This window comes from Hemiscyllium ocellatum, chromosome 10 (genome assembly GCF_020745735.1).
Source record: "Hemiscyllium ocellatum isolate sHemOce1 chromosome 10, sHemOce1.pat.X.cur, whole genome shotgun sequence".
Lineage (NCBI taxonomy): Eukaryota > Metazoa > Chordata > Chondrichthyes > Orectolobiformes > Hemiscylliidae > Hemiscyllium > Hemiscyllium ocellatum.
The window spans coordinates 58,545,231-58,566,579 of NC_083410.1; the positions used below are offsets into that span (position 1 = coordinate 58,545,231).

General features: G+C 42.6%; 1 protein-coding gene across 6 annotated transcripts in view; it reads right to left on the reverse strand.

The window, feature by feature from the left end:
* LOC132819773 (girdin-like) overlaps positions 1-21,349 on the reverse strand; it is a 378,017-nt gene that overhangs the window by 82,410 nt on the left and 274,258 nt on the right. For all 6 annotated transcript variants that reach the window (XM_060831525.1, XM_060831521.1, XM_060831524.1 and 3 more), the window contains exons 21-22: positions 14,934-15,077; positions 10,088-10,274 (exon numbers count right to left, since the gene is read on the reverse strand). In XM_060831525.1, coding sequence (XP_060687508.1) covers positions 10,088-10,274; positions 14,934-15,077 — 331 coding nt within the window. The remainder of the gene's footprint in view (positions 1-10,087; positions 10,275-14,933; positions 15,078-21,349) is intronic.

Genomic DNA, 21,349 nt, shown 5'->3' on the forward strand with positions numbered 1-21,349 from the left:
CAACAGTTTAAATCCTTTTTCAAGCGTGTGAGAATGACTAAGGGGAAGCAAAAGGCTAAGACTCAACACTCAGGACACTTGCCGAAAACATCACAGGAGGACTTGAGACTGCAGCTAGGGAAGCAGCTGCAGCTCCCTCGGCAGCTGTGAAAAAAATGCCTGTGCAGCAGAACATTGTGGAGAAACTCGGAGTAATCTGACAGCTGATCCAGGAGATGAGGGAAGAGACTCAATCAACTGGAGCCCATCTCCGCCTTGCTGCAAAAGCATAAGGAGTTGGAATGGCTTAGGAAGCGAGTTGAAGAGGACCGCAGTGTCGGAGACAGAGGTTGAGTCCTTGGCGGGACGGATCCAGGCCCTTGAGAAACAGGTTCGGGCCCTGATTGAGCAAGTCAATGACTTGGAAAACAGTGGTAGGAGAAAGAATATCCAAGTTGTTGGCCTGCTGGAGGGAGCAGAAGGTGGGCAGCCAGCAAGTTGTTTTGAAGACTGGCTGCCACAATTTCTTGGCTGGGATCCAGAGGTGGACCGGGTGAAGGTTGACAGAGTTGACCAGGTTGCAATGCGCAGATCCAGTCAGGGTCAGCACCCACACCGATTCCGATACGATTTCAATGTTACAAGGATATGCAGAGTCATGGAAACTTCTAGAAGGTGGGGAAGAGATCCGCAGGCCCTGACCTATCAGGGAACTAAGATAATATTTTCCAGGACTTTTTTGCGGCAATGATTCACAAAGAAGAAATCGTTTAATGAGGTTAAGAGAAGATTAAAGGACCTCAGTATTCAATATTCGATGAGATACCCAGCGGTGCTTCGTATTACTTATGAGGAGACCATGCGGTCGTTTCATTCCTTGGAGCAAGCAAAAAACTTCTTGGATACTTTAAAATAATGTAGCTATATTTATGGACATGGACAATAATGTCTTTTTTTTTGTTTTGTCTTGCTTTTATTTCTTGTACTTTCAACCTTTTCCCAAAGAAGTTGTTGTTGCTGTTTTTTTCCTCTCGAAGTTGGAGTGGGTTTGATATATTGTGGGAGGTGGGCAGAGTGCTCACTGTTTTTGTTATACCTTTGTGTTTACAATGTCCTTTGTTTGGTTTCTTCCACTGGTTCGGTTTGGGTGCTGTTCGAACAGCAAGTGGGAATATAGATGTGTGTGGGAAATGTAAGCACCCTCTGTATGCAGAGGGAAGTGCTTTTTGTGTTTGTTTGTTAGATGGTTCGTTTTTGGTTTTTTGTAAGCTGAATCTATGTGTCTCCTTTTGATTATGCTCAGCATGTTGGGAGACAAATTCTTCCTTTCGGCAGATCAAAGGTGATTGTAAAGGATCATGGTTAGCAGCATTCTTAAATGGTGCACCTGGAATAACAGAGGAATTAATTCGGCAGTTAAAAGAAAAAAAGTGTTGCTGAGCCTTAGAAAGGAGAGGGTGGATGTGATACAGGAGACTCATCTTAATGACAAGGAAGACTTGAAGTTACAGAAGGGTGGATTTGATTGGGGTTTTTCTCATCTTTCACTTCTAGGAGCAGGGGAGTGGCAATATTTGTCCTGAAGGATCTCCAATTTAATTTAATAGATTGCATTAAAGACGAGTATGGTCGGTTTGTTATTTTTAAGGCCCTTATACATGGTGAGGAATATGGTATTTTGAATGTCTGGCCCACCCTCTTAAATTTCTGACTGATGTACTATCTAAGCTGATGGCCTAATATTATTGAGGAGCGGGGGTGGGTACATTAATTACCTTATGGATCCTGTGCTGGATAGAATGCCCAAAGGCCTCCCAAAGCTCTCTTCACAATTGAAGCAGCTGGGCAATTTCTGTGTGGAACATGGGTTGGTAGATGTTTGGAGATGTTTACACTTTACGGGCAGAGATCTTATGTTCTTTTCCAATCCTCATGGATATCACACGAGGATTGATTATTTTCTAACTCATGCAGCCTTTTTAAATTTGATAGTATCCTATTTGGTTAGGAATATTGCCATCTCTGATCATGCGGTGGTGTATTTATTGTTAAGATTAATGGGCTCACGGTACTGGTGAATGGATCCCTTCATCCTCAAGAGCAGCAAGTTAATAGAATACTTTAGGGAATTTGAAGCTTTTTTTGGACACCAACTCAGGTACAGCTACTAAACCGTCCATTCTTTGGGAGACTGCTAAGGCATATGGTAGAAGGATAATTAGCTCATTCTCTGCCAGCCAGAAACAACAGAAGAGAGAGCAGCGTCTGCTTAAGGCACGACTGAAGGCAGCTGAGATGGCATATCACAGTGAACTGTCAGTGACTAAACTGCATTGAACCACAGCTCTGTGATCCGCCTTAAACTCCATGATAACGTGTACAGCAAGGAAGGAACTTTCCTTTGCGAAGCAGAGACTGTTTGAGCATGGTGATAGGCCGGGTAAGTACTTGGCATTTTAGGTCAGGAGAAAGAAGCAATAGATGGGAGGCATTCTATTAGGGAAAGGAATGGAACTCTTACTTATGATGCTAAAAAGATCAATGAAGCGTTTCGGAGGTTTTACTCTGAACTTTACTAGTCTGAATGCGGTGAGGACAGATGGGATAAGATGGAGTCTTCCTTTTTAGGAATGTGGATCTTCTTGGTGTGTGCGCTGAACAGGGATCTCTCTTTGGTGCTCCATTAACAGCATAAGATACAGGAGGCGGTGAGGCAACGCTTGGTCCTAATGGCTTGCCCAGTGAGTTTTATAAGGAATTTGTAAATATACTGTCAGGACTGCTGCTAGACACATATAACTATTTATACAATTGGGATTGCTCCCACCATCCTTGAGAGAAGCTAATGTCTCTTTTTATCCTCGAGAAAGGGAAGACCCCAGAAGACTGTGCTTCTTACAGACCCATCTCACTTTTAAACTCTGACTTTAAAATTTTATCAAAGACTCTGGCATTGAGATTGGAAAGGGTGTTGCCCTCTATTGCTAAGGAGGATCAGATGGGTTTTATAAAGGGTCGCGGATCTTCTAATGATGTTAGGAGACTGCTTAACATGATTCAAGTGTGCCAGCAACGGTCAGTTCAAGAGTTGGTGGTTTCCTTGGACGCGGAGAAGGCATTTGACCGGGTGGAATGGCCAGATTGTTTTTATACCTTGGAGCGGTTTGGCCTGGGTAAAGAGTTTCCTAGACAGGTAACAGCCTTTTACATTCATCCTCTGGTGGCAGTTTTCACTAATGATTTAAGGTCTGATAATTTTAACATTAGTAAGGGTAATCAGCAAGGTTGTCCCCTCTCACCTTTGCTCCTCACATTGGTGATTGAGCTGCTGGCAGAGGCCATTCATGGGGACCCTAATATAGCTGCCCCAAAAGTAGGGTCGAGAGGTGCATAAGATCATATTATATGCAGATAATGCTCTCATTTTCCTTTTGAACGCAGCAGTTTCAATACACTATTTGACACAACATATTAATGTTTCTTTTTCTCAGGTTACAAGATCAATTTTTCAAAATCGGAGGCTATACTTTGGGCGGGGTGGGGGGGGGAGGGTCCTAAGGGAATATTGGACGTTGAAGTGGGGTCCCCTTTAAATGGATACAGGGAGGCTTTCTTTATTTGGGCCTCTCTGTTACTCCTAATTTTGATCAGTTATTCAAGGCTAATTTTGTTCATTTGTTTGACAAGATTAAACAAGACCATCTAAGCTGGGTGGGCCCTTCCAATATTAGGTTAGGTCGAGTTGCTCTTATTAAAATGAATGTTCTTCCTCCCTTATTTTACCCTGTGCGGATGTTACCTTGCTTTTTCCCAGACAAACCTTTCGGAAATTAAACGGATGGCCATAAGTAGCCCGTTATCAGGATTATAAAATTGCAAATGTCTTGGGGTTGGGAGGAGTGGATCTCCTAGACGCCAGAAGATATCAATTGAGCTCCCTTCTACCTTTAGGGAGTGATTGGGCCTGTGAGGACTCAGCGTCGATATGGTTGGACATTAAGGCCTCCCAGACAAAGTGCCCTCCTATTAACCTGTTGATTCTGGACAAAATGAGAATAGTTGTGGAATATTGCCACAATCCAATAGTTAGTAATACTGTCAAAGCATGTAGGGCAATGAAACAGATGAAGGGTAATATGTCTAAAACATCTTTCCATACACACATTATTGATATGCCAGTTTTCCGGGCAGAGACAATGGATCCCAGTTTAAGTCCTGGGCTGACAGGGGAGTCTCTTGTTTGACTGACCTGTTTGAAGATGAAACGTTAATGTCATTTGATCAAATAACTCACAATTATGAATTATCGAGCAGGGACCTCTTCCATTGTTTCAGATCAGAGACTTTATCCGAAAAGAAACTACATTTCTGACTGAGGATTATAGATCTGATATGGAAAAGAAGGTGCTTCAGGCTAAGACCACTCTTTCGGTGAGTACTCTCTCATTTATTGGGGAGAGGTTCCTCAGGTGACATCGAATGATTACAGGTGGTCTGGGAGAGAGTGTTAGGGGTGGAGATCACTTCGGAAACTTGGGAGGACATTTGTGAGAATGCAAGGAAGATTTCAATATGTAACAGGATCCATGCTATGCAGTTAAAGATTCTTCATAGGGCTCACCTGGCCCCTAGACTGTCTTGCAAAATTTAAGCAGGGTGCATTTTTAATGTGCCCAAAGTGTCAAATAAATACAGGTACCCTTATTCATTGTTTGTGGTCCTGCCACAGTGCTCCATTATGTGAGCACTGTGGCAGAAGTAATAGAGAGTGTCTTGGGAATCGAAGTCAAGATAGACCTGGTTACTCTTCTCCTGGGTTTGCCAAATTTATCTCCCTTAGATGTACATGGGAGAAAGCGTTTTAGCATCCTCACTTTTTGTGTGAGGAAGAACATTCTGATATGCTGGGTATTTGAGAACACCCCCCCAGGTCTGTCGGAGTAGCATAATTATGGAACACATTCCAAATTTTTGAATTATTTGGAAGCAGATCTGTCCACCATTTTAATTCGGGCTTTTGTCTAGCCATAGTGGTTTTGTTTAATAAGCCCAATGTCCTGAGGAAGAATTTTGAGCAATTGTGGGTTTAATAATTGATGCTCTCGAAGGTTCAGGGTTGTGGTCTTTTTACGTTGAGCAGCGTTGTTTAGTTATTTATTTGTGGTGTGTAACGAGCGTAGTTGTGAGTTCTTTTATAGAGAAGTATAGCAGTTGGCTTATTGTTGTTTTTGTTGTTATAAATGTTACATTTTTATACTTTTGTAGTTTTGTAAAGAAAAATCTTTTCAATGAAAATATTTTTTAAAAAAAGAACTGAGGTCTGGGGCAAGCTTGAATGGGGTTCAATAGCCACTCCTGCTCCTACTTTCTATGCTTTTAGAAAGTTTGCAAGTTTCTGGGAATCAAACAAAATTTCATGTTCCCCACTACCCATAGACCTTAGGCATGGTGGGGTGAATGAATAGGACATTAAGGTAAGCATCAGCTAAAAGCAGCCAGAAATGGCACAAAAGCTGGGCAGATCTATTGCGTAGTATCTGTCTGGGACTCAAAACATCATCATATCGATCAACTGATTAACACTACACATGTTAATGACAAGTAGGGTGATGAGGGGATGTTTTGACAGGTAATGAGAAAGTAAGAACATGATGCAAAAAAGTTAAATGATTTGTGACTACACTGAGCAGACAGCCGAATGTATAAAAAGAAGAGGTTAGGGATCAGGTAATTGTACACAGGGATGGAGGCAGAAATAGAACAGGTTGAGATGTCCAGTGTAGGAGATAAGGTCATGAAGGACATAGGAAATGAGCTATAATGGAAATGACATGATAATGTGATCATAATTAACGATACGTACACCTGTTTCGACACAAAAAGGGAAGATCATTGGAAACATTGATGACAACTGAAGCAAGTCACTAACCAATTTTTTTTTAAACCTTTCATGGTGTAGGAAGCATGGCCTGATTTGCTGTCATATCAATTGTTTAACGCCTATCGAAGTCTAATGTGGAATTAGTTACACTTCATAGTATGTTAATCGTCATTGTTCTGGAAATCTCACTTATACCAGTGCCAATACCAACTAAGACATTAAATAGAATAGGGAACATTGGGGTACTTAGGGGCAAACATAAGAGATACACTTTAATATCATATGCAGTAGAGAAATGAGAAACAAAGTTATTTAAACTCCTCCAGAATCAGTCCCTCATATCCCAAGAATTTGAAGGCCACCCTCCTGCACCATTTTTCCAACTACACATTCATGTGTCCTATCCTCCTATTTTTGTATTCACTTGCACATGGTACTGGGAGCAATCTAGACAGAACTATTTTGAGGTTCTCTTCGGTAATTTTCTATCTAACTCCCCAAATTCTGATTGCAGGACTACATCATCCTTTCTACCTATAATCGCTGACACTAATGTGGGCCTTGATCTCTGTCTGACCACCCTTTCTCAGAAGAATATTCTTTGCCATTCTGTGACATCATTGACCCTAGCACCAGGGAGGCAACACATCATCACAGAAACTCATCTGTGGCAGCAGAAATAGCTGTTCCCCTAATTAATGAATTTATCACTATTGCTCTTCCACTCTTCTTCCTGCCTCCTGTACAGCTGACCCATCAGTACGGTCAAAGGCTTGGAGCTTGTTGCAATCCTGTACTCTGAGAAACCAGTGCTCTCACAAATATCAAGAATGGAAAACAGATACTTAAGTGTGACTCTGAACACAGAAATCTGTTCTTATGATGGTAAAATTGCATTTGTGTTGCAGCACTGTGGCTCAGTGGTTGGCACTATTGCCTCACAGCGCCAGGGACCTGGGTTCAATTCCAGCCTTGGCCAACTGTCTGTGTAGAGTTTGCACACTCTCCCTGTGTTTGCAAGGGTTTAGGGTTTAGGGGAGGCAATAGCCTAATGGTAGTTTTGCTAGACTATTAATCCAGAAACTCACAATGATCTGGGGATCATGATTCAAATCCTGCCATGGCAAATGGTGAAATTTGAACTGAATAATAATCTGGAATTAAGAATCTACTGATGACTATGAAATCATTATCAAATGTGGAAAAGCCCATCTACTTCACTAATGTCCTTCAGTGAACACGCTAGCCTCACCTGGTCTGGCCTACATGTGACTCCAGATCCACAGCAATGTGGCTGACTCTCAGCTGCCCTCTGAACTGGCCCAGCAACTAGCTTATAGGCAACCAGGGATAGGCGATAAATGCTGGCTAACCAGTGACACTCACGTCCTTCGAGTGAATAGCAAGAAATATATGGAACACCTTTTTCATTTGGGAGAAAGGGTGTTATGGTGACTGCCAATCTTTGTTGTATCCTCTTGGCAACACCCTGAAAAATCAAGAATCTACCTGCTTGGTCTGACAACTAAATTGTAAGTTCCTGCTGCATCTCAGGTCAACAATGGCCAAACCAATCAACATCCTTTTTTATCCTGCGTAAATTGCATTCGTCTTTTCAAGTCTGTTTTTTACATCCTAATTCTGATGTGTTGAAGACAAAAAGATTCAACTTTTTATTTCCTTTAATCAACGTTTATATTCTGTACCACATTTATCATGGCTAATCAGTTTGTGGATTTCTCTCCACTTTGCAACTGTCCTCCATAACCCACAATTCCACTGTCAATCAAAACTTGATTAACTCAATTTTGACTATATTCAATGACCCAGTCTCTACTGCTCTCCATGGAAACGGAGGCATCTTATTTTTAAACATTTACAGATTCCTCCATCCCCTCAGAGTCTTATGATTTAGTAAGATCAGTTCACTTTTTTGTAAACTGTTAATACATATAGATCCAACTTGTTCAATTTCTCCACAGTATTCAACACTTTCAAAGTAGGAACACACCTTGTGAAACTTCTCTGAACTGCTTCCATTAAGGAGAAAATATGTTCTGACCAATGCTCTAGACAGAACAAGTTTGTCACACTTTTCTGTGATTCAGGTACAAGGACACACAGACCCCTTTGCACTGATGCATGAAGCAGCCTATTTAAACAATATTTTGTCTTTTTATCTTCCTGCCAAAGTGGATAGCTTCACATATTCCCATACTGTAGTCCACATCTCAAACCTTTGTCCACTTACTTAATTTGTCCATATCCTTTTGCAGAACTCTTTGCATCTGCTTGAGAACTTTACTCTCTCCTATCTAGCTTTTGCAGCCAAATACACTGATAATACAAATCAGTCAGATCATTAATGTTGATCGTAAATAGTCAAAAACTTAGTACTAATCCTAGCAATACTTCATAACTAGTTTACTAATATGAAAACTATCCATTTATTCCAACTATGTTCCTGTTAGTTAGCTAACCCTTCATCCATTCCCCAATTTCACAAATTCTTATCTTAATCTTCGTACAATTTAGACTTCTTTAATTCTGTCATGCCACATAAGTAGGGTCACCAGAAAAAAAATAGAAAATAAACAGACTAAATTGCAGAGTTTTATTCCAGCACAGCATAAATTCCCTACTTTGTATTTGAGATCTTTATATTTTTGAAGCTGAAGATTGCATTTGCTTTACTAACATCTGTTAGTAACACCTTCAATGCGAATGAATCCCTAGGCTGTCCTTGTACACTTTTAGAACAGTGCTATTTAATTGTTTTTGGACTGCATCCAGTCAAACCCTCACTATGCTTTAGGAATGATATGAGGGTCCATAAGATGATGCAGAGGAGAATGGTTTCAAAGATTGTGAATTTTAGCTATAATGGTATCAAGAAACTGGGGTTGTTCTTGCTCTGTGGGAAGTTGAGAAGAAATTTGAAAGAGGTGTACCAGATTGTGGCGGGTTTAAATAAGGTAATCAATGAAAAGTCGTTGCTCAATGGGGTGGCATGATGACATATTGATTAGTACAGCTGCTTCACATTGATCTGGGACTTGTTTCCAGCCTTGAGTGATTATCTGTGTTTGCACATCCTCTCAGTGTCTGCATGTGATTCTGTTTTACAGAGAGCAGCATGGTCTTGTTGGGCCAAAGGGTCAACATCTGGGTGTAATCTCCATTATTCTAAAATGTTTAAAAAAAACTTTACTTGGAAAGGCATTTACTAGTTAACTATTAATATTTTCTCATTGGATCTGGAATCTATTAAGAAAATGGGTTTTTGACGCACTCCAAAGAGCTCATCCATTTGACCACAACTGTGTATCTATTTCAGTCTTCTTCAGTGAGTTAGAAGATCACATTGTCAAAACTCCATTAGTAGAGCAAACTTCTCCAAATTGCTTATAACTCTCATCCTTAATTTCTTGGTCACATTCTTTATATAAATTTAATTATTTGCAACTGATGGAATTAAGGAATTGTCCAAGGAGAAAATGTTGGATTTCTAATTGGAATTTAGAATAAGACATATTAATCAAATTGTTCAGAGATGTTATTACACACCTGAAACAGACAGAACTTGAACTCAGGCCTCCTGGCTCAAAGATAGGTACACTACTTATTGACATATACAAGACCTTTAGTGAACTTAACAGATTGCCTACCAAAAGGATATTTCCCCTTTTGGGAGAAAGTAGGGGGACATAGATTAAAACCAAGAGCTGTCCAATTTAAGATGGAAGTGAGAACAATCTTTTTCTCTCAGAAGTCTGGTAAGGCCAAGCTAGATTACTCCCTTGTAAATCAACAATCTAAGGATAGATAGAAACATTGAGTTGAGGCCACAATTACATAGCCACGATCGTATCAAAATGGCACAGAAGACTTGAGAAACTGAAGCTAAATCAAAGAACTGCAGATGCTGGAATTCAGAAACAAAAACAAATTGCTGGAAAAATTCAGCAGGTCTGGCGGCATCTGCGGAGAGAAAACAGAGTTAACATTCCAGGTCCAGGGATCCTTCTGTTTTGTTTTTTTAAGTGTTTGGCCTTTGGTAAACTTCAATAGTTAAGCAAATGTTATTCTTTAGCATGTTTTTAGTATGTTACACTTAAACACCAACTGTATGCAGGGGAGGTGATTTTGCAAAATACAATGGCTGTTTATTTTATGTATCCATGATCCAGTCAACTGATTAAGAAAGGTTAATGAATTCACACCCACCTCACATTGGTTGTTTAATTTAGTGGAATTGATATCCAACTGTTGGTAACGTTCCTTCAGGTTTGCAAATTCGGCTTCCAATCGAGTATGCTCTAGTTTTGCAGCATTCAGCAAGCTTTTAAGATTCTTGTGGTCCACCTGCAATCCTTCATTTTCCTTTAACATGTGGTTGTATATTTGGTTCAATCTTCAAAACAGAATTAAAGACTTAATTTCTTGTACAGCTAATGTTTTCTTACTTTTTCTAAACCATAAGGCACAGCGTACAGCAAGGAAAGTCAATGATGAGATGATGCTTTCAGTATTCTTCCTCTAACAACTTTAATTTTTATTGTAACCACCTCCTTTCTAACTGTTCACATGGACATTCAGCGTAGCATGTGATTTTAATTAGTAGTCCGAGTCAGAAAGTTGTGGAGGAGGGGCACAGTCCTCACGTCCCTACCACTGGACACACAGACATGGATTCAAGTCCCATCTGCTTCAGAGATGTGTAGTGACATCTCTGAACAGGTTGATTAGAAAAAATAGATTAAATTGAAAATAGCAACAACAAAAAAAAGGCTGTGGATTCAGGTTCGTCTCCAGTTTGAGGAAATAATCCAGACACTTCAGTATAGCAATAAAAGGATGTTACATTGTCTGACATATTTTTCAAACAAGAATATTCAAGATTACAAATGGGCCTGACAGTGTCAAACTTATTTCCGCTAGTTAGGGTATCCGGAATAAGGTGAGCCCACTTTAAAAGATCAAGAACCAACTACTTAGAACGGAGATGAAAAGTTTCATTTAACTTCAGTTAGCTGTCTATTCCCGTACCTTGAGAACTTTGCTAACAAAAATCTACAAATGTCAGCCAGAAATTTTAAATAGGTCGGGACCTAGGTCAAGGGATGAATGTCTGTGGGAAAGACCCTTTCCTATAATGGCTATTGCGCTGCAGCTGCCAGCCCCAATATGATGGCAAGCAGCTTTGACAGGTTTAAAATGAACTTTACTTAATCTCTCCCTCTCTAACTTAATATTTGCTCCTTACCAGTGGGGCTGTTGATCACTGACTACTCTGTGTTGGCCAGTTGTCTGCTATCCTTCATTGGATAGTGAGCCTGCTCCCTGTAATTAATTGTTCAAGTCTTTTAAAAATCAAAGTGGTTGCATCTGGAAGATGCCAAGTGGGCTTGGGATCCAGAACAGAGCCAATGGACAGGTTCTGAAACCAGAAATGAAAATCTTGGCCATTAGTCTTGAAAATTTAAATTTCCAGATGCTCGGTGAAGTTGTTTTGGTGGCATTGAGGGATCTATTATAAAGGAGGTTCCAGATTTCAACTAACCTACCCTACCAAATCTCTTTATCACTTTAAATACCCGATTAGCTCATTCTCAAAAGTTCTAAAGTGACTGCGATCCACATCCATGCACCTGAACACCTAACTTAATCTTTAGAAGAATATCCTCAAAGTGTAGTATATCTTAAACAGAACATAGTATTCTAGATGTATGAACAAAATTGTACACCTAAAGTATCACCTCCACATTTTTGCATTCCAAACCCTTGAGGGAACAAAGACCAACATTTCCCAGTCCTTTGGATTATATTTTGGATCCGTACAACAGTGTTTAATGATTTAGTGTACATTGACATTAAATCACTTTGCTCCTCTACTCCCAGTCTTTCACCACTAGAACAAGATTGTGAGCAGCCCTCTGTGTGTTAAGCTAAATATTAAACTAAAAATCCTATTCAAATTTCCTGCCTTTGTACATGTCAGGAGCAACCATCATTTAGATTTTAGATTAGATTAAATTACTTACAGTGTGGAAACAGGCCCTTCGGCCCAACAAGTCCACACCGACCCGCCGAAGCACAACCCACCCATACCCCTACATTTACTCCTTACCTAACACTACGGGCAATTTAGCATGGCCAATTCACCTGACCCGCACATCTTTGGACTGTGGGAGGAAACCGGAGCACCCGGAGGAAACCCACGCAGACACGGGGAGAACGTGCAAACTCCACACAGTCAGTCGCCTGAGTCGGGAATTGAACCCGGGTCTCAGGCGCTGTGAGGCAGCAGTGCTAACCACTGTGCCACCGTGCCGCCCACAAATTGGTTCATCTCAAAGGATAATTGAGCCATTAAAGTAGTTCATGTTTAATTAGCCAAGTAAATATTAGAATACAGACACAAATTATACATAGAACACTTAACAGTTTCTAATCAGACAAAATAGAGCAGTACTGAGCATGACATTAAAATCTTTCCCGTCTCACCTTAACCCTATGCCTTCTAGTTTTATACTCCCCTATCCAGGAGAAAAGACCTTGGCTATTCAGCCTATTCATGTCCCTCATGATTTTATAAAGGTTTCCCTCTGGCCTATCCAACCTCTCCATATAACGTAAACCCTCTAATCCTGACCACATCCTTTCAGAAACCTTTTCTGAACCTTTTGAAGTTTCACAACATCCTTCCTGTAGCAGGAAGACCAGAATTGAACGCAGTATTCCTAAAGTGGCCTAACCAATATCCTGTACAGCTACAACATGAACTCCAATGCCTACACTCAATGCACTGATCAATAAAAGCAAGTGTACCAAACACCTTTTTCACTACCCTATATACCTGCAACTCCACTTTGAAGGAACTATGAACTTGCACTCCAAATCTCTTTGTTCAGCAACACTCTCCAGGACCTTACGATTAAGAGTGTCATACCTGCCTTGATTTGCCTTACCAAAACATAGTACCTCATTTTTATCTAGATTTAACTCTCTACCAAACCTCAGTCTATCTGATCAAAGTCCCATTGTGTTCTGAGATAACCTTCTTTGCTGATCACTACACCACCAATTTTGGTGTCATCTGCAAACTTACAATTCATACTGTCTAAATTAAAATCCAAATAATTTATATAAATGACAAAAAACAGTGGACACAGCAGCAAACTGATCCTTGCTGCAAACCACTAGTCACAAGCCTTCAACCTTTGTCCTATCTTTGAGACAATCTTTTGATCTATTTGGATTTCCAGGAGGTCTTTAACAAAGTGCTGCATAGGAGTTACTAAATAAGATAAGAGTCCATGGTGTTACTGGCAATATACTGGCATAGATAGAAGATTGGTTGACTGGTCGAAGGCAGAGGATGGTGATAAAGATGTCTTTTTCAGGACGGCAGCTAATGACTAGTGGAGTTTTGCAGGAACTATTGGAACCACAATTATCTTTGTTATACATTGATGATCTGGATGAAGGAACTGTTGCTAAGTTTGCAGTTGATACCAAGATAGGTGGAGGGACAGAAATGTTGAGGCTGCAGAAGGACTTGACATGCTAGGCGACTGGGAGAAGAAGTCGCAGATGGAATACAATGTGGCAAAGTTTGAGGTTATTTATTTTTGTATTTAGAAAAGCATCACTGACTATTTTCTAAAGATTCTGAAATATAAAGCACAAAGGGACTTGGGAGTCATTGTTCATGATTCCCTAGAGGTTAACATGCAGGTTTAGTTGGCAGTTAGGAAGGCACTTGCAAAGTTGGCATTCATTTCAAGAGGGTAGAAAACAACAGCAGAGATGTACTGTTGGGGCTGTATAGGGCTCTGGTCAGACTGCATTTAGAATATTGGGAGCAGTTATGGGCCCCGGATCTCAGGAATGAAGTTCTAGCATTGCAGGGGATCGTGAGGAAGTTTACTTGAATGATCCCTGGAATGAAGGCCTTAAAATGAGGAATGTTTGAGGATTTTGGGTGTGTACTTGATGGAGTTTAGAAGGATGAGGATGAATCTGATTGAAACTTACAGGGTACTGAAAGGCCGGGATAGAGTGGATGTGGAGAAATGTTTCCACTAATAAAAGAGACTAGGACCAAAGAGCTCAATGGCCTACTTCTGCTCCTTTATCTTATGGACTAAATGAGGGACCAAAATTATACACAGTACTCCAGCTCTGGTCTCACTAATACCTTATGTAATTATAGAAACACTTCCCTATTTTCATACTCTATTCCATTTGCAATAAATGTCAATGTATCAGTTGCCTTTGTTATTACCTGCTGTACCTGCACAGTGGATTTTCTACAATTCATGCACAAGGACACCCAGGTCCCTCTGCACCGATGCACACCAACTTTTTTCTGCATTTAGATATTCCTCTGCCCAAGATGGATAATCTCGCACTTATCCATGTTAAATTTCATCTTATAACTTTTGACCCATGCACCTTTGACATCCACATCCTTCTGTAAATTTCTCACTTCTTCATTTCAACTTGCTTCCACATTTATTTCAGAATTAGGATTTAGAATCAAAAGCAAAAGTGGTCATTTGGCTAAAAGTTGTCCATGCCCGTGTTTATGCTTCTGACAAGTTTCTTTCCAGTATAATTTATTAATGCATATTCTTCTGTTTCGTTCTCTCCCATGTAATTTTTCTAGCTTCTCCCTTAATGGTGTCTGTTATCTGTCCCAACTAATCCTTAATCCACTGGTAGCAAGTTCCACATTCTTGGAGTAAAAGAAAATTTATTCTGATTTGTATATGTTTGATACATAGTTTTGAACCTCCCACACATAGTCATCTTCCCTTCCTATTCTATTGACAATCATAAGTTTACAAAACTCCTATTAGTTTACTCCACCACCATCCAATTTCTAGATAAAAGAGCTCTGACAATTCTAACTTCTTAGTTCTGGTAACATTCTTATCATTTTTCTTTTGTACCTTTTTCTAGTGCTAGAGGCTCGTATAGCAGGACCTCATAGGCAAAGATCAATAAATAATACAATTATTGGGAAAGATCAATGACATGCAACATTTATAATGATGCCACCAACCTTTCATTTTCATTTTGAAGTTTTTGGTACTTGTACACCATAGTATCATGTTTCTCTACCTCCTGGTGCATTTTCTCTTGTTGTTTTTTCAAAATTGTCTCCAACTCCTCCAACTGGGCCTTTTGCTTCAATAGCTCATTATACCTGCACACACAATTTAACTGGAATTAAATTTTCATCATAATGGGAAGCTATAATGTAGTCTATACCAAATTACAGAAAATGTACATCGTATTTTGAAAAACAAGAAGAAACTTTGTACAGCGTACTGTAAAGCATTTTAAAAAAAACTTCTACATACAATAGCACATTAGTAGTAGTGGTAAAGATCTACATGTTTATCTCCCCAATAAAGATGATAGCAGATCTGTTGAAAAATTATCTTTGTTAATAGCTGCAAGACATGTAGTTGAATTCCCTAAGCCCAAGCTTCTTTCTATATCCTTCTACATGGAAATCTCTTGTTTGAAAGGGAAATAGATGGGAATGGAGACTGCAGGTGCAATCCATAGTGTAAGCACCAATATCTCTTGACTGCAGCTTTTCAAAATAGCTACAAGAGAAGATTATCTTTTTATAACAATGTTCAGTCTCAAAACATTACTTCAGGATTTTTCTACTAGCTATATCACTGGAATCAACAATCCTACAATTGACATTTTAGCTCTATCTGAAAATACTAATATGGAAAATTTCAAAGATGATTAACTTGTATTTGTAATATAATACTTTAATATTGAATTCTCCAACTAGTTTTGCAAGAGATTACAAAACTCAGTTATCAATCCAAAAAGAGTGTGTTCTTGTTATTAAAAGCAAGCAGAGAAACTGAGAAACACTTTAAGATGAATTTCACACAGAAAAATAAACTTGGAATTCTTGTTAACATATAACATCATTAATACCTCTCTGGAAGTAGCTCTTTCTTTCCCCTTTTTCCTTCCATGATGATAGGAGCCTTCACTTGCATAGCAATAATTTGTTCACTGATGGTCAGTTTGGATTCTGCCAGGGTCACTCAGCTTGTGGCTTCATTACAGTATTAGTTCAAATATAGACAAAAGAGCTGAATTCCCGTGGGAAGTTAGAGTGACTACTCTTGACAACAAGGCAGGTTTTAACCAAGTGTGACATCAAGGAGCCTTAGCAGGGAAGGAATCAATGTGAATCAAGGAGAAAATGCTCCCCAGGTTGGAATCATACCTTGCACAAATGAAGATGATTTCAGGAGTTCGTCAGGATAGTATCCTCAGACCAACTATCTTCAGTTGCTCCATCCTTCACAGAGTCACAGTGGAAATGTTCAATGACGGGTGTGCAATGTTCATGACATGTTCATTCATGACTCCTCAGATATTAAAACACTCATGTTCAAATGCAACAAGACCTGGGCAGTAACTAGGTATGGGTTGACAAGCTGCAATTAACATTTGCACCACACGGTGTCAGGCATTGATCACATCCAACGAGAACCTAACCAATGCCCCTTGACATTCAATGGCATTATCATCCTCAAGTCCCCCATTATCAACATCCTGGAGTTACCACTGTCTGGAAACTGAACCAGAATGCCATGTTAACACTATGGCTACAAAATCAGAGGCAATGTCTTGACTCCCCAAAGCCTGCCCACAATCTACAAAGCACAAGGGGGGAATGTGATAGAATACTCTCCATTTGCCTGGATAAGTGCAGCTCTAACAACATTCAAGACACTTGATACCATTCAGGACCAAGCATCAGACTTCTTGACTAGCACCACATCCACAAACATTTGTTCCTCTACCACTGACACACAGTAGCAGCAGGAAGTACCATCATGAAGATGCATTTCACAAATTTACAAGGCTACTTAGACAACCCCTTACAAACTCACAACCAATATAATTTAAAAAGACAAGGGCAGCAAACACATGGGAACACCAACAACTGCAAATTCTCCTCTAAGCCAATCACTATCCTGATTTGGAAATATATTGCTGTTCCTTCAGTATCACTGGGTAAAAATCCTGGAACATGCTCCCTGATAGCATGCGAGTATACATACGTGAAATAGACTGCAGCAGTTCATGAAGGCAGCTCACCATCACCTTTCCAATGGCAACGAAGGATATGCAATAAAAGCTGGTCCAGCCAAACTCAATCCCATGAATAAATAAATAAAACGATGAGAGTTCCATTGACAAGCCCAATATTTGTAGCCCCTCCCTAACTGTCCTTTAATTGAATAGCTCATTAAGCCATTTCAGAGGGCAGTTAATAAGCAACCATATTGCTGGGGGACTGAAATCACATGTGGGCCATTCCAAGTAAAGAAGGACAGATTTCCCTTCGAACCAGTTAGATTTTTAAGACAACTGCAGCTTGTGTAAAGATTACCATTACCATGACTTGGGGTAAAATTTTCCCAGGCCTATAATGGCATGGGTAAGGCAGGCAAGTTGGAAATATACAGCAAGAATGAATAAAATCAGATTCCCCATCAATAAAACATTTTCCGATGTTTCCCTTGCCTTTCTGTCCCTTTAAATAGAAACTTCTGAATCACACTGATGAATGGCAACTACTTTATTTCCATGTGCTTCAATTCTATTAATGGCTAATTTCATCTCACTTTTATGCAGCTCTCCATTATCCCCCTCTCCCCTGAGAAAATGGATGGCATCAACTTCTAACATGAAAGTCAGAGCAGTTACCTGGCTTTACAGTTCTGTGCTAGCTTCTCGTGCCTTCAGCCAACTCCAATATCACGTAATTTTCCCGCATGCTCCATGGATCTCTTTCCTGAAATAGCTCCAAGAGGCTGGTACCGCATCACCAAGTCACCCTTTATTCACACATGGAGAGTTCTTGACACTGGTCCAGTTCCTTCAGAGACAGTTCTCAGAATGGACAGGACCTCTGACATTCCTGTTCTTTTCTTCCTGAGTGAGGCCCAGGCTGCAGCACTAGAGGCAGGTCCAGGATTCAGAGCTCTCATCTCCTTCTGCCTCCTCCTCTTGTTCTTCCTTCATTCTTCTTCCCCTCAGAACACACTGGATGTGGGCAGCTGGTCCAGAGTTAGTCCCGTCCCCTCTGACACAATCAAGAGGAGAGTCCTTCACTACACTGATCCAGCTCCCTCAAGAGCCAGCTCTCAGAGTGAACGGGATCTCTGACACTTCTATTCTTTTTTTTCTTATTACCCGCACACTACTGCCTAACTGCGGTAATGCTTATTTTTTCACCAGCACCCATGTTGTGTGTGTGCAAGTGTGAGACACAGTGAAAGACACAAGGTACACGAATCTTTATTCTAATTTCCACCACCAGGAAGAAACGAAACACCCAAAGGGCAATGCTGTGAAGGGCACTGCTTGTCACAGGCCACTTGGATGTTTCGTTGCAACCAAAAGCAGAGGAGGTCGATTTTGAGAAAATCAAAAAGGGAGTGCAAACGCCCACACCCTATATGTACATGGTCCACGGACTCCACAGCACCACAAAACAAGCAGTTGGGCTGGGAGTCTAAACCACTGCAATCTGCGGTTGCAGGGGACGCTGCGTGCAGCGCCCTCCACTCCAGATCCCCGAGAGAAAAGGGGGAGGACTCCCGTGTAGAGAGCCCTCCACTGGGGATCCCCACCACCCGGTGGCAAATGGGCACGCCAAGGCGTGTCCAGACGATGGATGAGGGAGAAGAGGTGGACAGTGTGCAGCAGCCGTCGATACAGGGCCTGCCTTTTTACGTCCTTAAAAGGGATAAATCTAAAATTCCAGAGGCGACTCAGGTTGTGGGGCACAGGCTCCTGTGGGAAGTACAGGACCTTGGGGCCAATGTGAAATTCCGTCCGGGGAGGGGTAAGTGCAGACAGGATTCAACCGTACCACGGTGACACAGTGGTTAGCACTGCTGCTTCACAGCGCCAGAGATCCGGGTTCAATTCCCGCCTCAGGCGGCTGTCTTTGTGGAGTTTGCACATTCTCCCCGTGTCTGCGTGGATTTCCTCCAGGTGTTCTCGTTTCCTCCCACAGTCTGAAAATGTGCAGGTTAGGTGAAGTGGCCTTGCTAAATTGCTCGTAGTGTTACGTGAAGGGGTAAATGTAAGGGAATGGGTCTGGGTGGGTTGCGGGGTCGTTGTGGACTTGTTGGGCCGAAGGTCCTGTTTCCACAATGCAAGTAATCTAATCTAATCTAAACCTGAGCATCCTCCAACTGGTGCACTACGTTGGGTCCGAGCACCGCCGTTTTAAGGCGTCGGATGGCGGTGGCCACGTACTGGATGTCTACTGCTGCCCTGCTTGCTATGTCCTGCAGCAGCGACCAGCCCAGGCCCCTACCACCAAGCTTGTCTCCGACCCTGTCCACCCTCGCTGCCATGGCCCTCCCCTCCGAAAGTCACCTGAACCCGCGAGTATGGAGGTGCGGATTCCTGAGCAACGGCTCCCTGGCAACAGCCGCTATTCCTGCTGGAGGGTAGGCGCGACGTGATTCGACCATGTTCCAGACAGTGATCAGGTCCTGGTAAAAGACAGGCAGGTCTTGAGGGTGACCTCAAACTGTCACGGTCGACGAACAGAAGCTGCGTGTCGTAGTTCAGGTTACGCACCTGGCGGAAAAAATACAATCAGGGCGCACCATCTAGGAGGTGGCTCGACATAAAGGGATCGCTGCAAGGTCTGAAGGTGGAATGTCGCAACTGGAGTGCGGATGCACACCAGTGACTGACCGCCCTCCTCAAGAGGGAGACTCAGAACCTCCGCAGCGACCCAGTGCATGTTTTTATCCCAGAAGTCGACCAACGTTCTCTGGATGTCAGCAACAAAGCCAGGAGGAGGGACCAAAGTGACCAGCCACAGCATGGCGGCCACCAGCTGGTTTATGACCAGCACTCGACTCCTGTAAGATAGCACTCGGAGCAGTCCTGTCCAGCGGCCCAGGTGAGCCGAGACCTTGGCCTCCAGCTCTTGCCAGTTTGCCAGCCAAGATTCTTCAGCCGGGCCGAGGTAGACCCCCAGGTAGAGGAGATGGATGGTGCTTCAGCTGAACCTACGAAACTCCTCCAGCAGGGAGTCCACCCGCCACGGGACGACCAGTAGTCCGGAACATTTGGCCTAGTTGATCCTGGCAGAAGAGGGTGCCGAGTACACGGCCTGGCACTCGCGCATCCTCCCCAGATCAGCCAGGTCGGTAAAGTGAGGAGCATGTCGTCGGCATAGGCCGAGAGGACCACCCCCATGCCCGCACCACGCAGAACCAGCCCCGATAACCTCCTCCGCAAGAGGCGCAGGAAAGGCTCCACGCACAGGGAATACAGCTGGCCGGACAGGGGGCAGCCTTGACGCACTCCTCTCCCGAAGCGAAGGGCCGCCGTCAGGGACCCGTTAACTTTAACCAGACATCCTGCGGCGGCGTACAAGAGTTGAATCTGGGCGATGAACTGCGTCCCGAACCCAGATGCCCACAGAGTCCCGAGCAGGTACTCGTGACCGACCCTGTCGAATGTCTTCTCCTGGTTGAGAGACAGGAAGGTGCTCGGCAGACCAGCCCCTTGACAGAAATGGATCAGGTCTCAGACCAGGTGGCTGTTGTCGTATATCCTCTGGCCCAGGACTGTGTAGGATTGATCCGGGTGAATCATGTGGGCCAGCATGGAAGCCAGGCGAGAAGACAACACCCAGGCGAAGATCTTGCAATCCGTGCTGAGGAGAGAGACCGGACGCCAGTCCTTTAGAGAACGAAGGTCCCCCTTCTTTGACAGCAGGACAATGACCGCCATGCGCCAAGAAAGGGGCAGCTCTCCAGCAGTTAGACACTCCCCCAGGACCTGTGCGTAGTCGCTCCCCAGAACGTCCCAGAACGCCCTGAAGAACTTCACAGTCAGCCCGCCCAGCCCTGGGGACGTGCCCGTCGAGGGCGCCGGACAGCTCTGACATTCTTGCTCTTTTTTTCCCTTTTTTTGTTTTAAAAAAAAAGCAAAAAAAAATGCACAAATCTTTATTCAATTTCCACCACCAGGAAGATAGGAGAACACCCGGGTGGCCAGTGACAAGCAGTGCCCTTCACATCAAAAGGGCAATGCTGTGATCAAAACAGTGAAGGGGAGGGCAGGGACTAAATCAAAATAGTGTTGGAGGGGGAAAACAATGCACTCCACTCCCTGCGGTGCCCACCTCTCCCTGAACAACTCCAGAGTGTTGGTGGACACCGCGTGCTCCCTCTCCAAGGACACCCAGGCTCTAATGTAACCGTGGAAGAGGGGCAGGCAGTCGGCCCTCACGACCCCCTCCACGGCCCGCTGCCTGGACCTGTTTATGGCCAGTTTGGCCAGGCCCAGGAGCAGACCCATGAGGAGGTCTTCAGACCTGCCCTCCCTCCTCCATACCGGGTGCCCGAAGATCAGGAGCGTGGGACTGAAGTGCAACCAAAAGCAGAG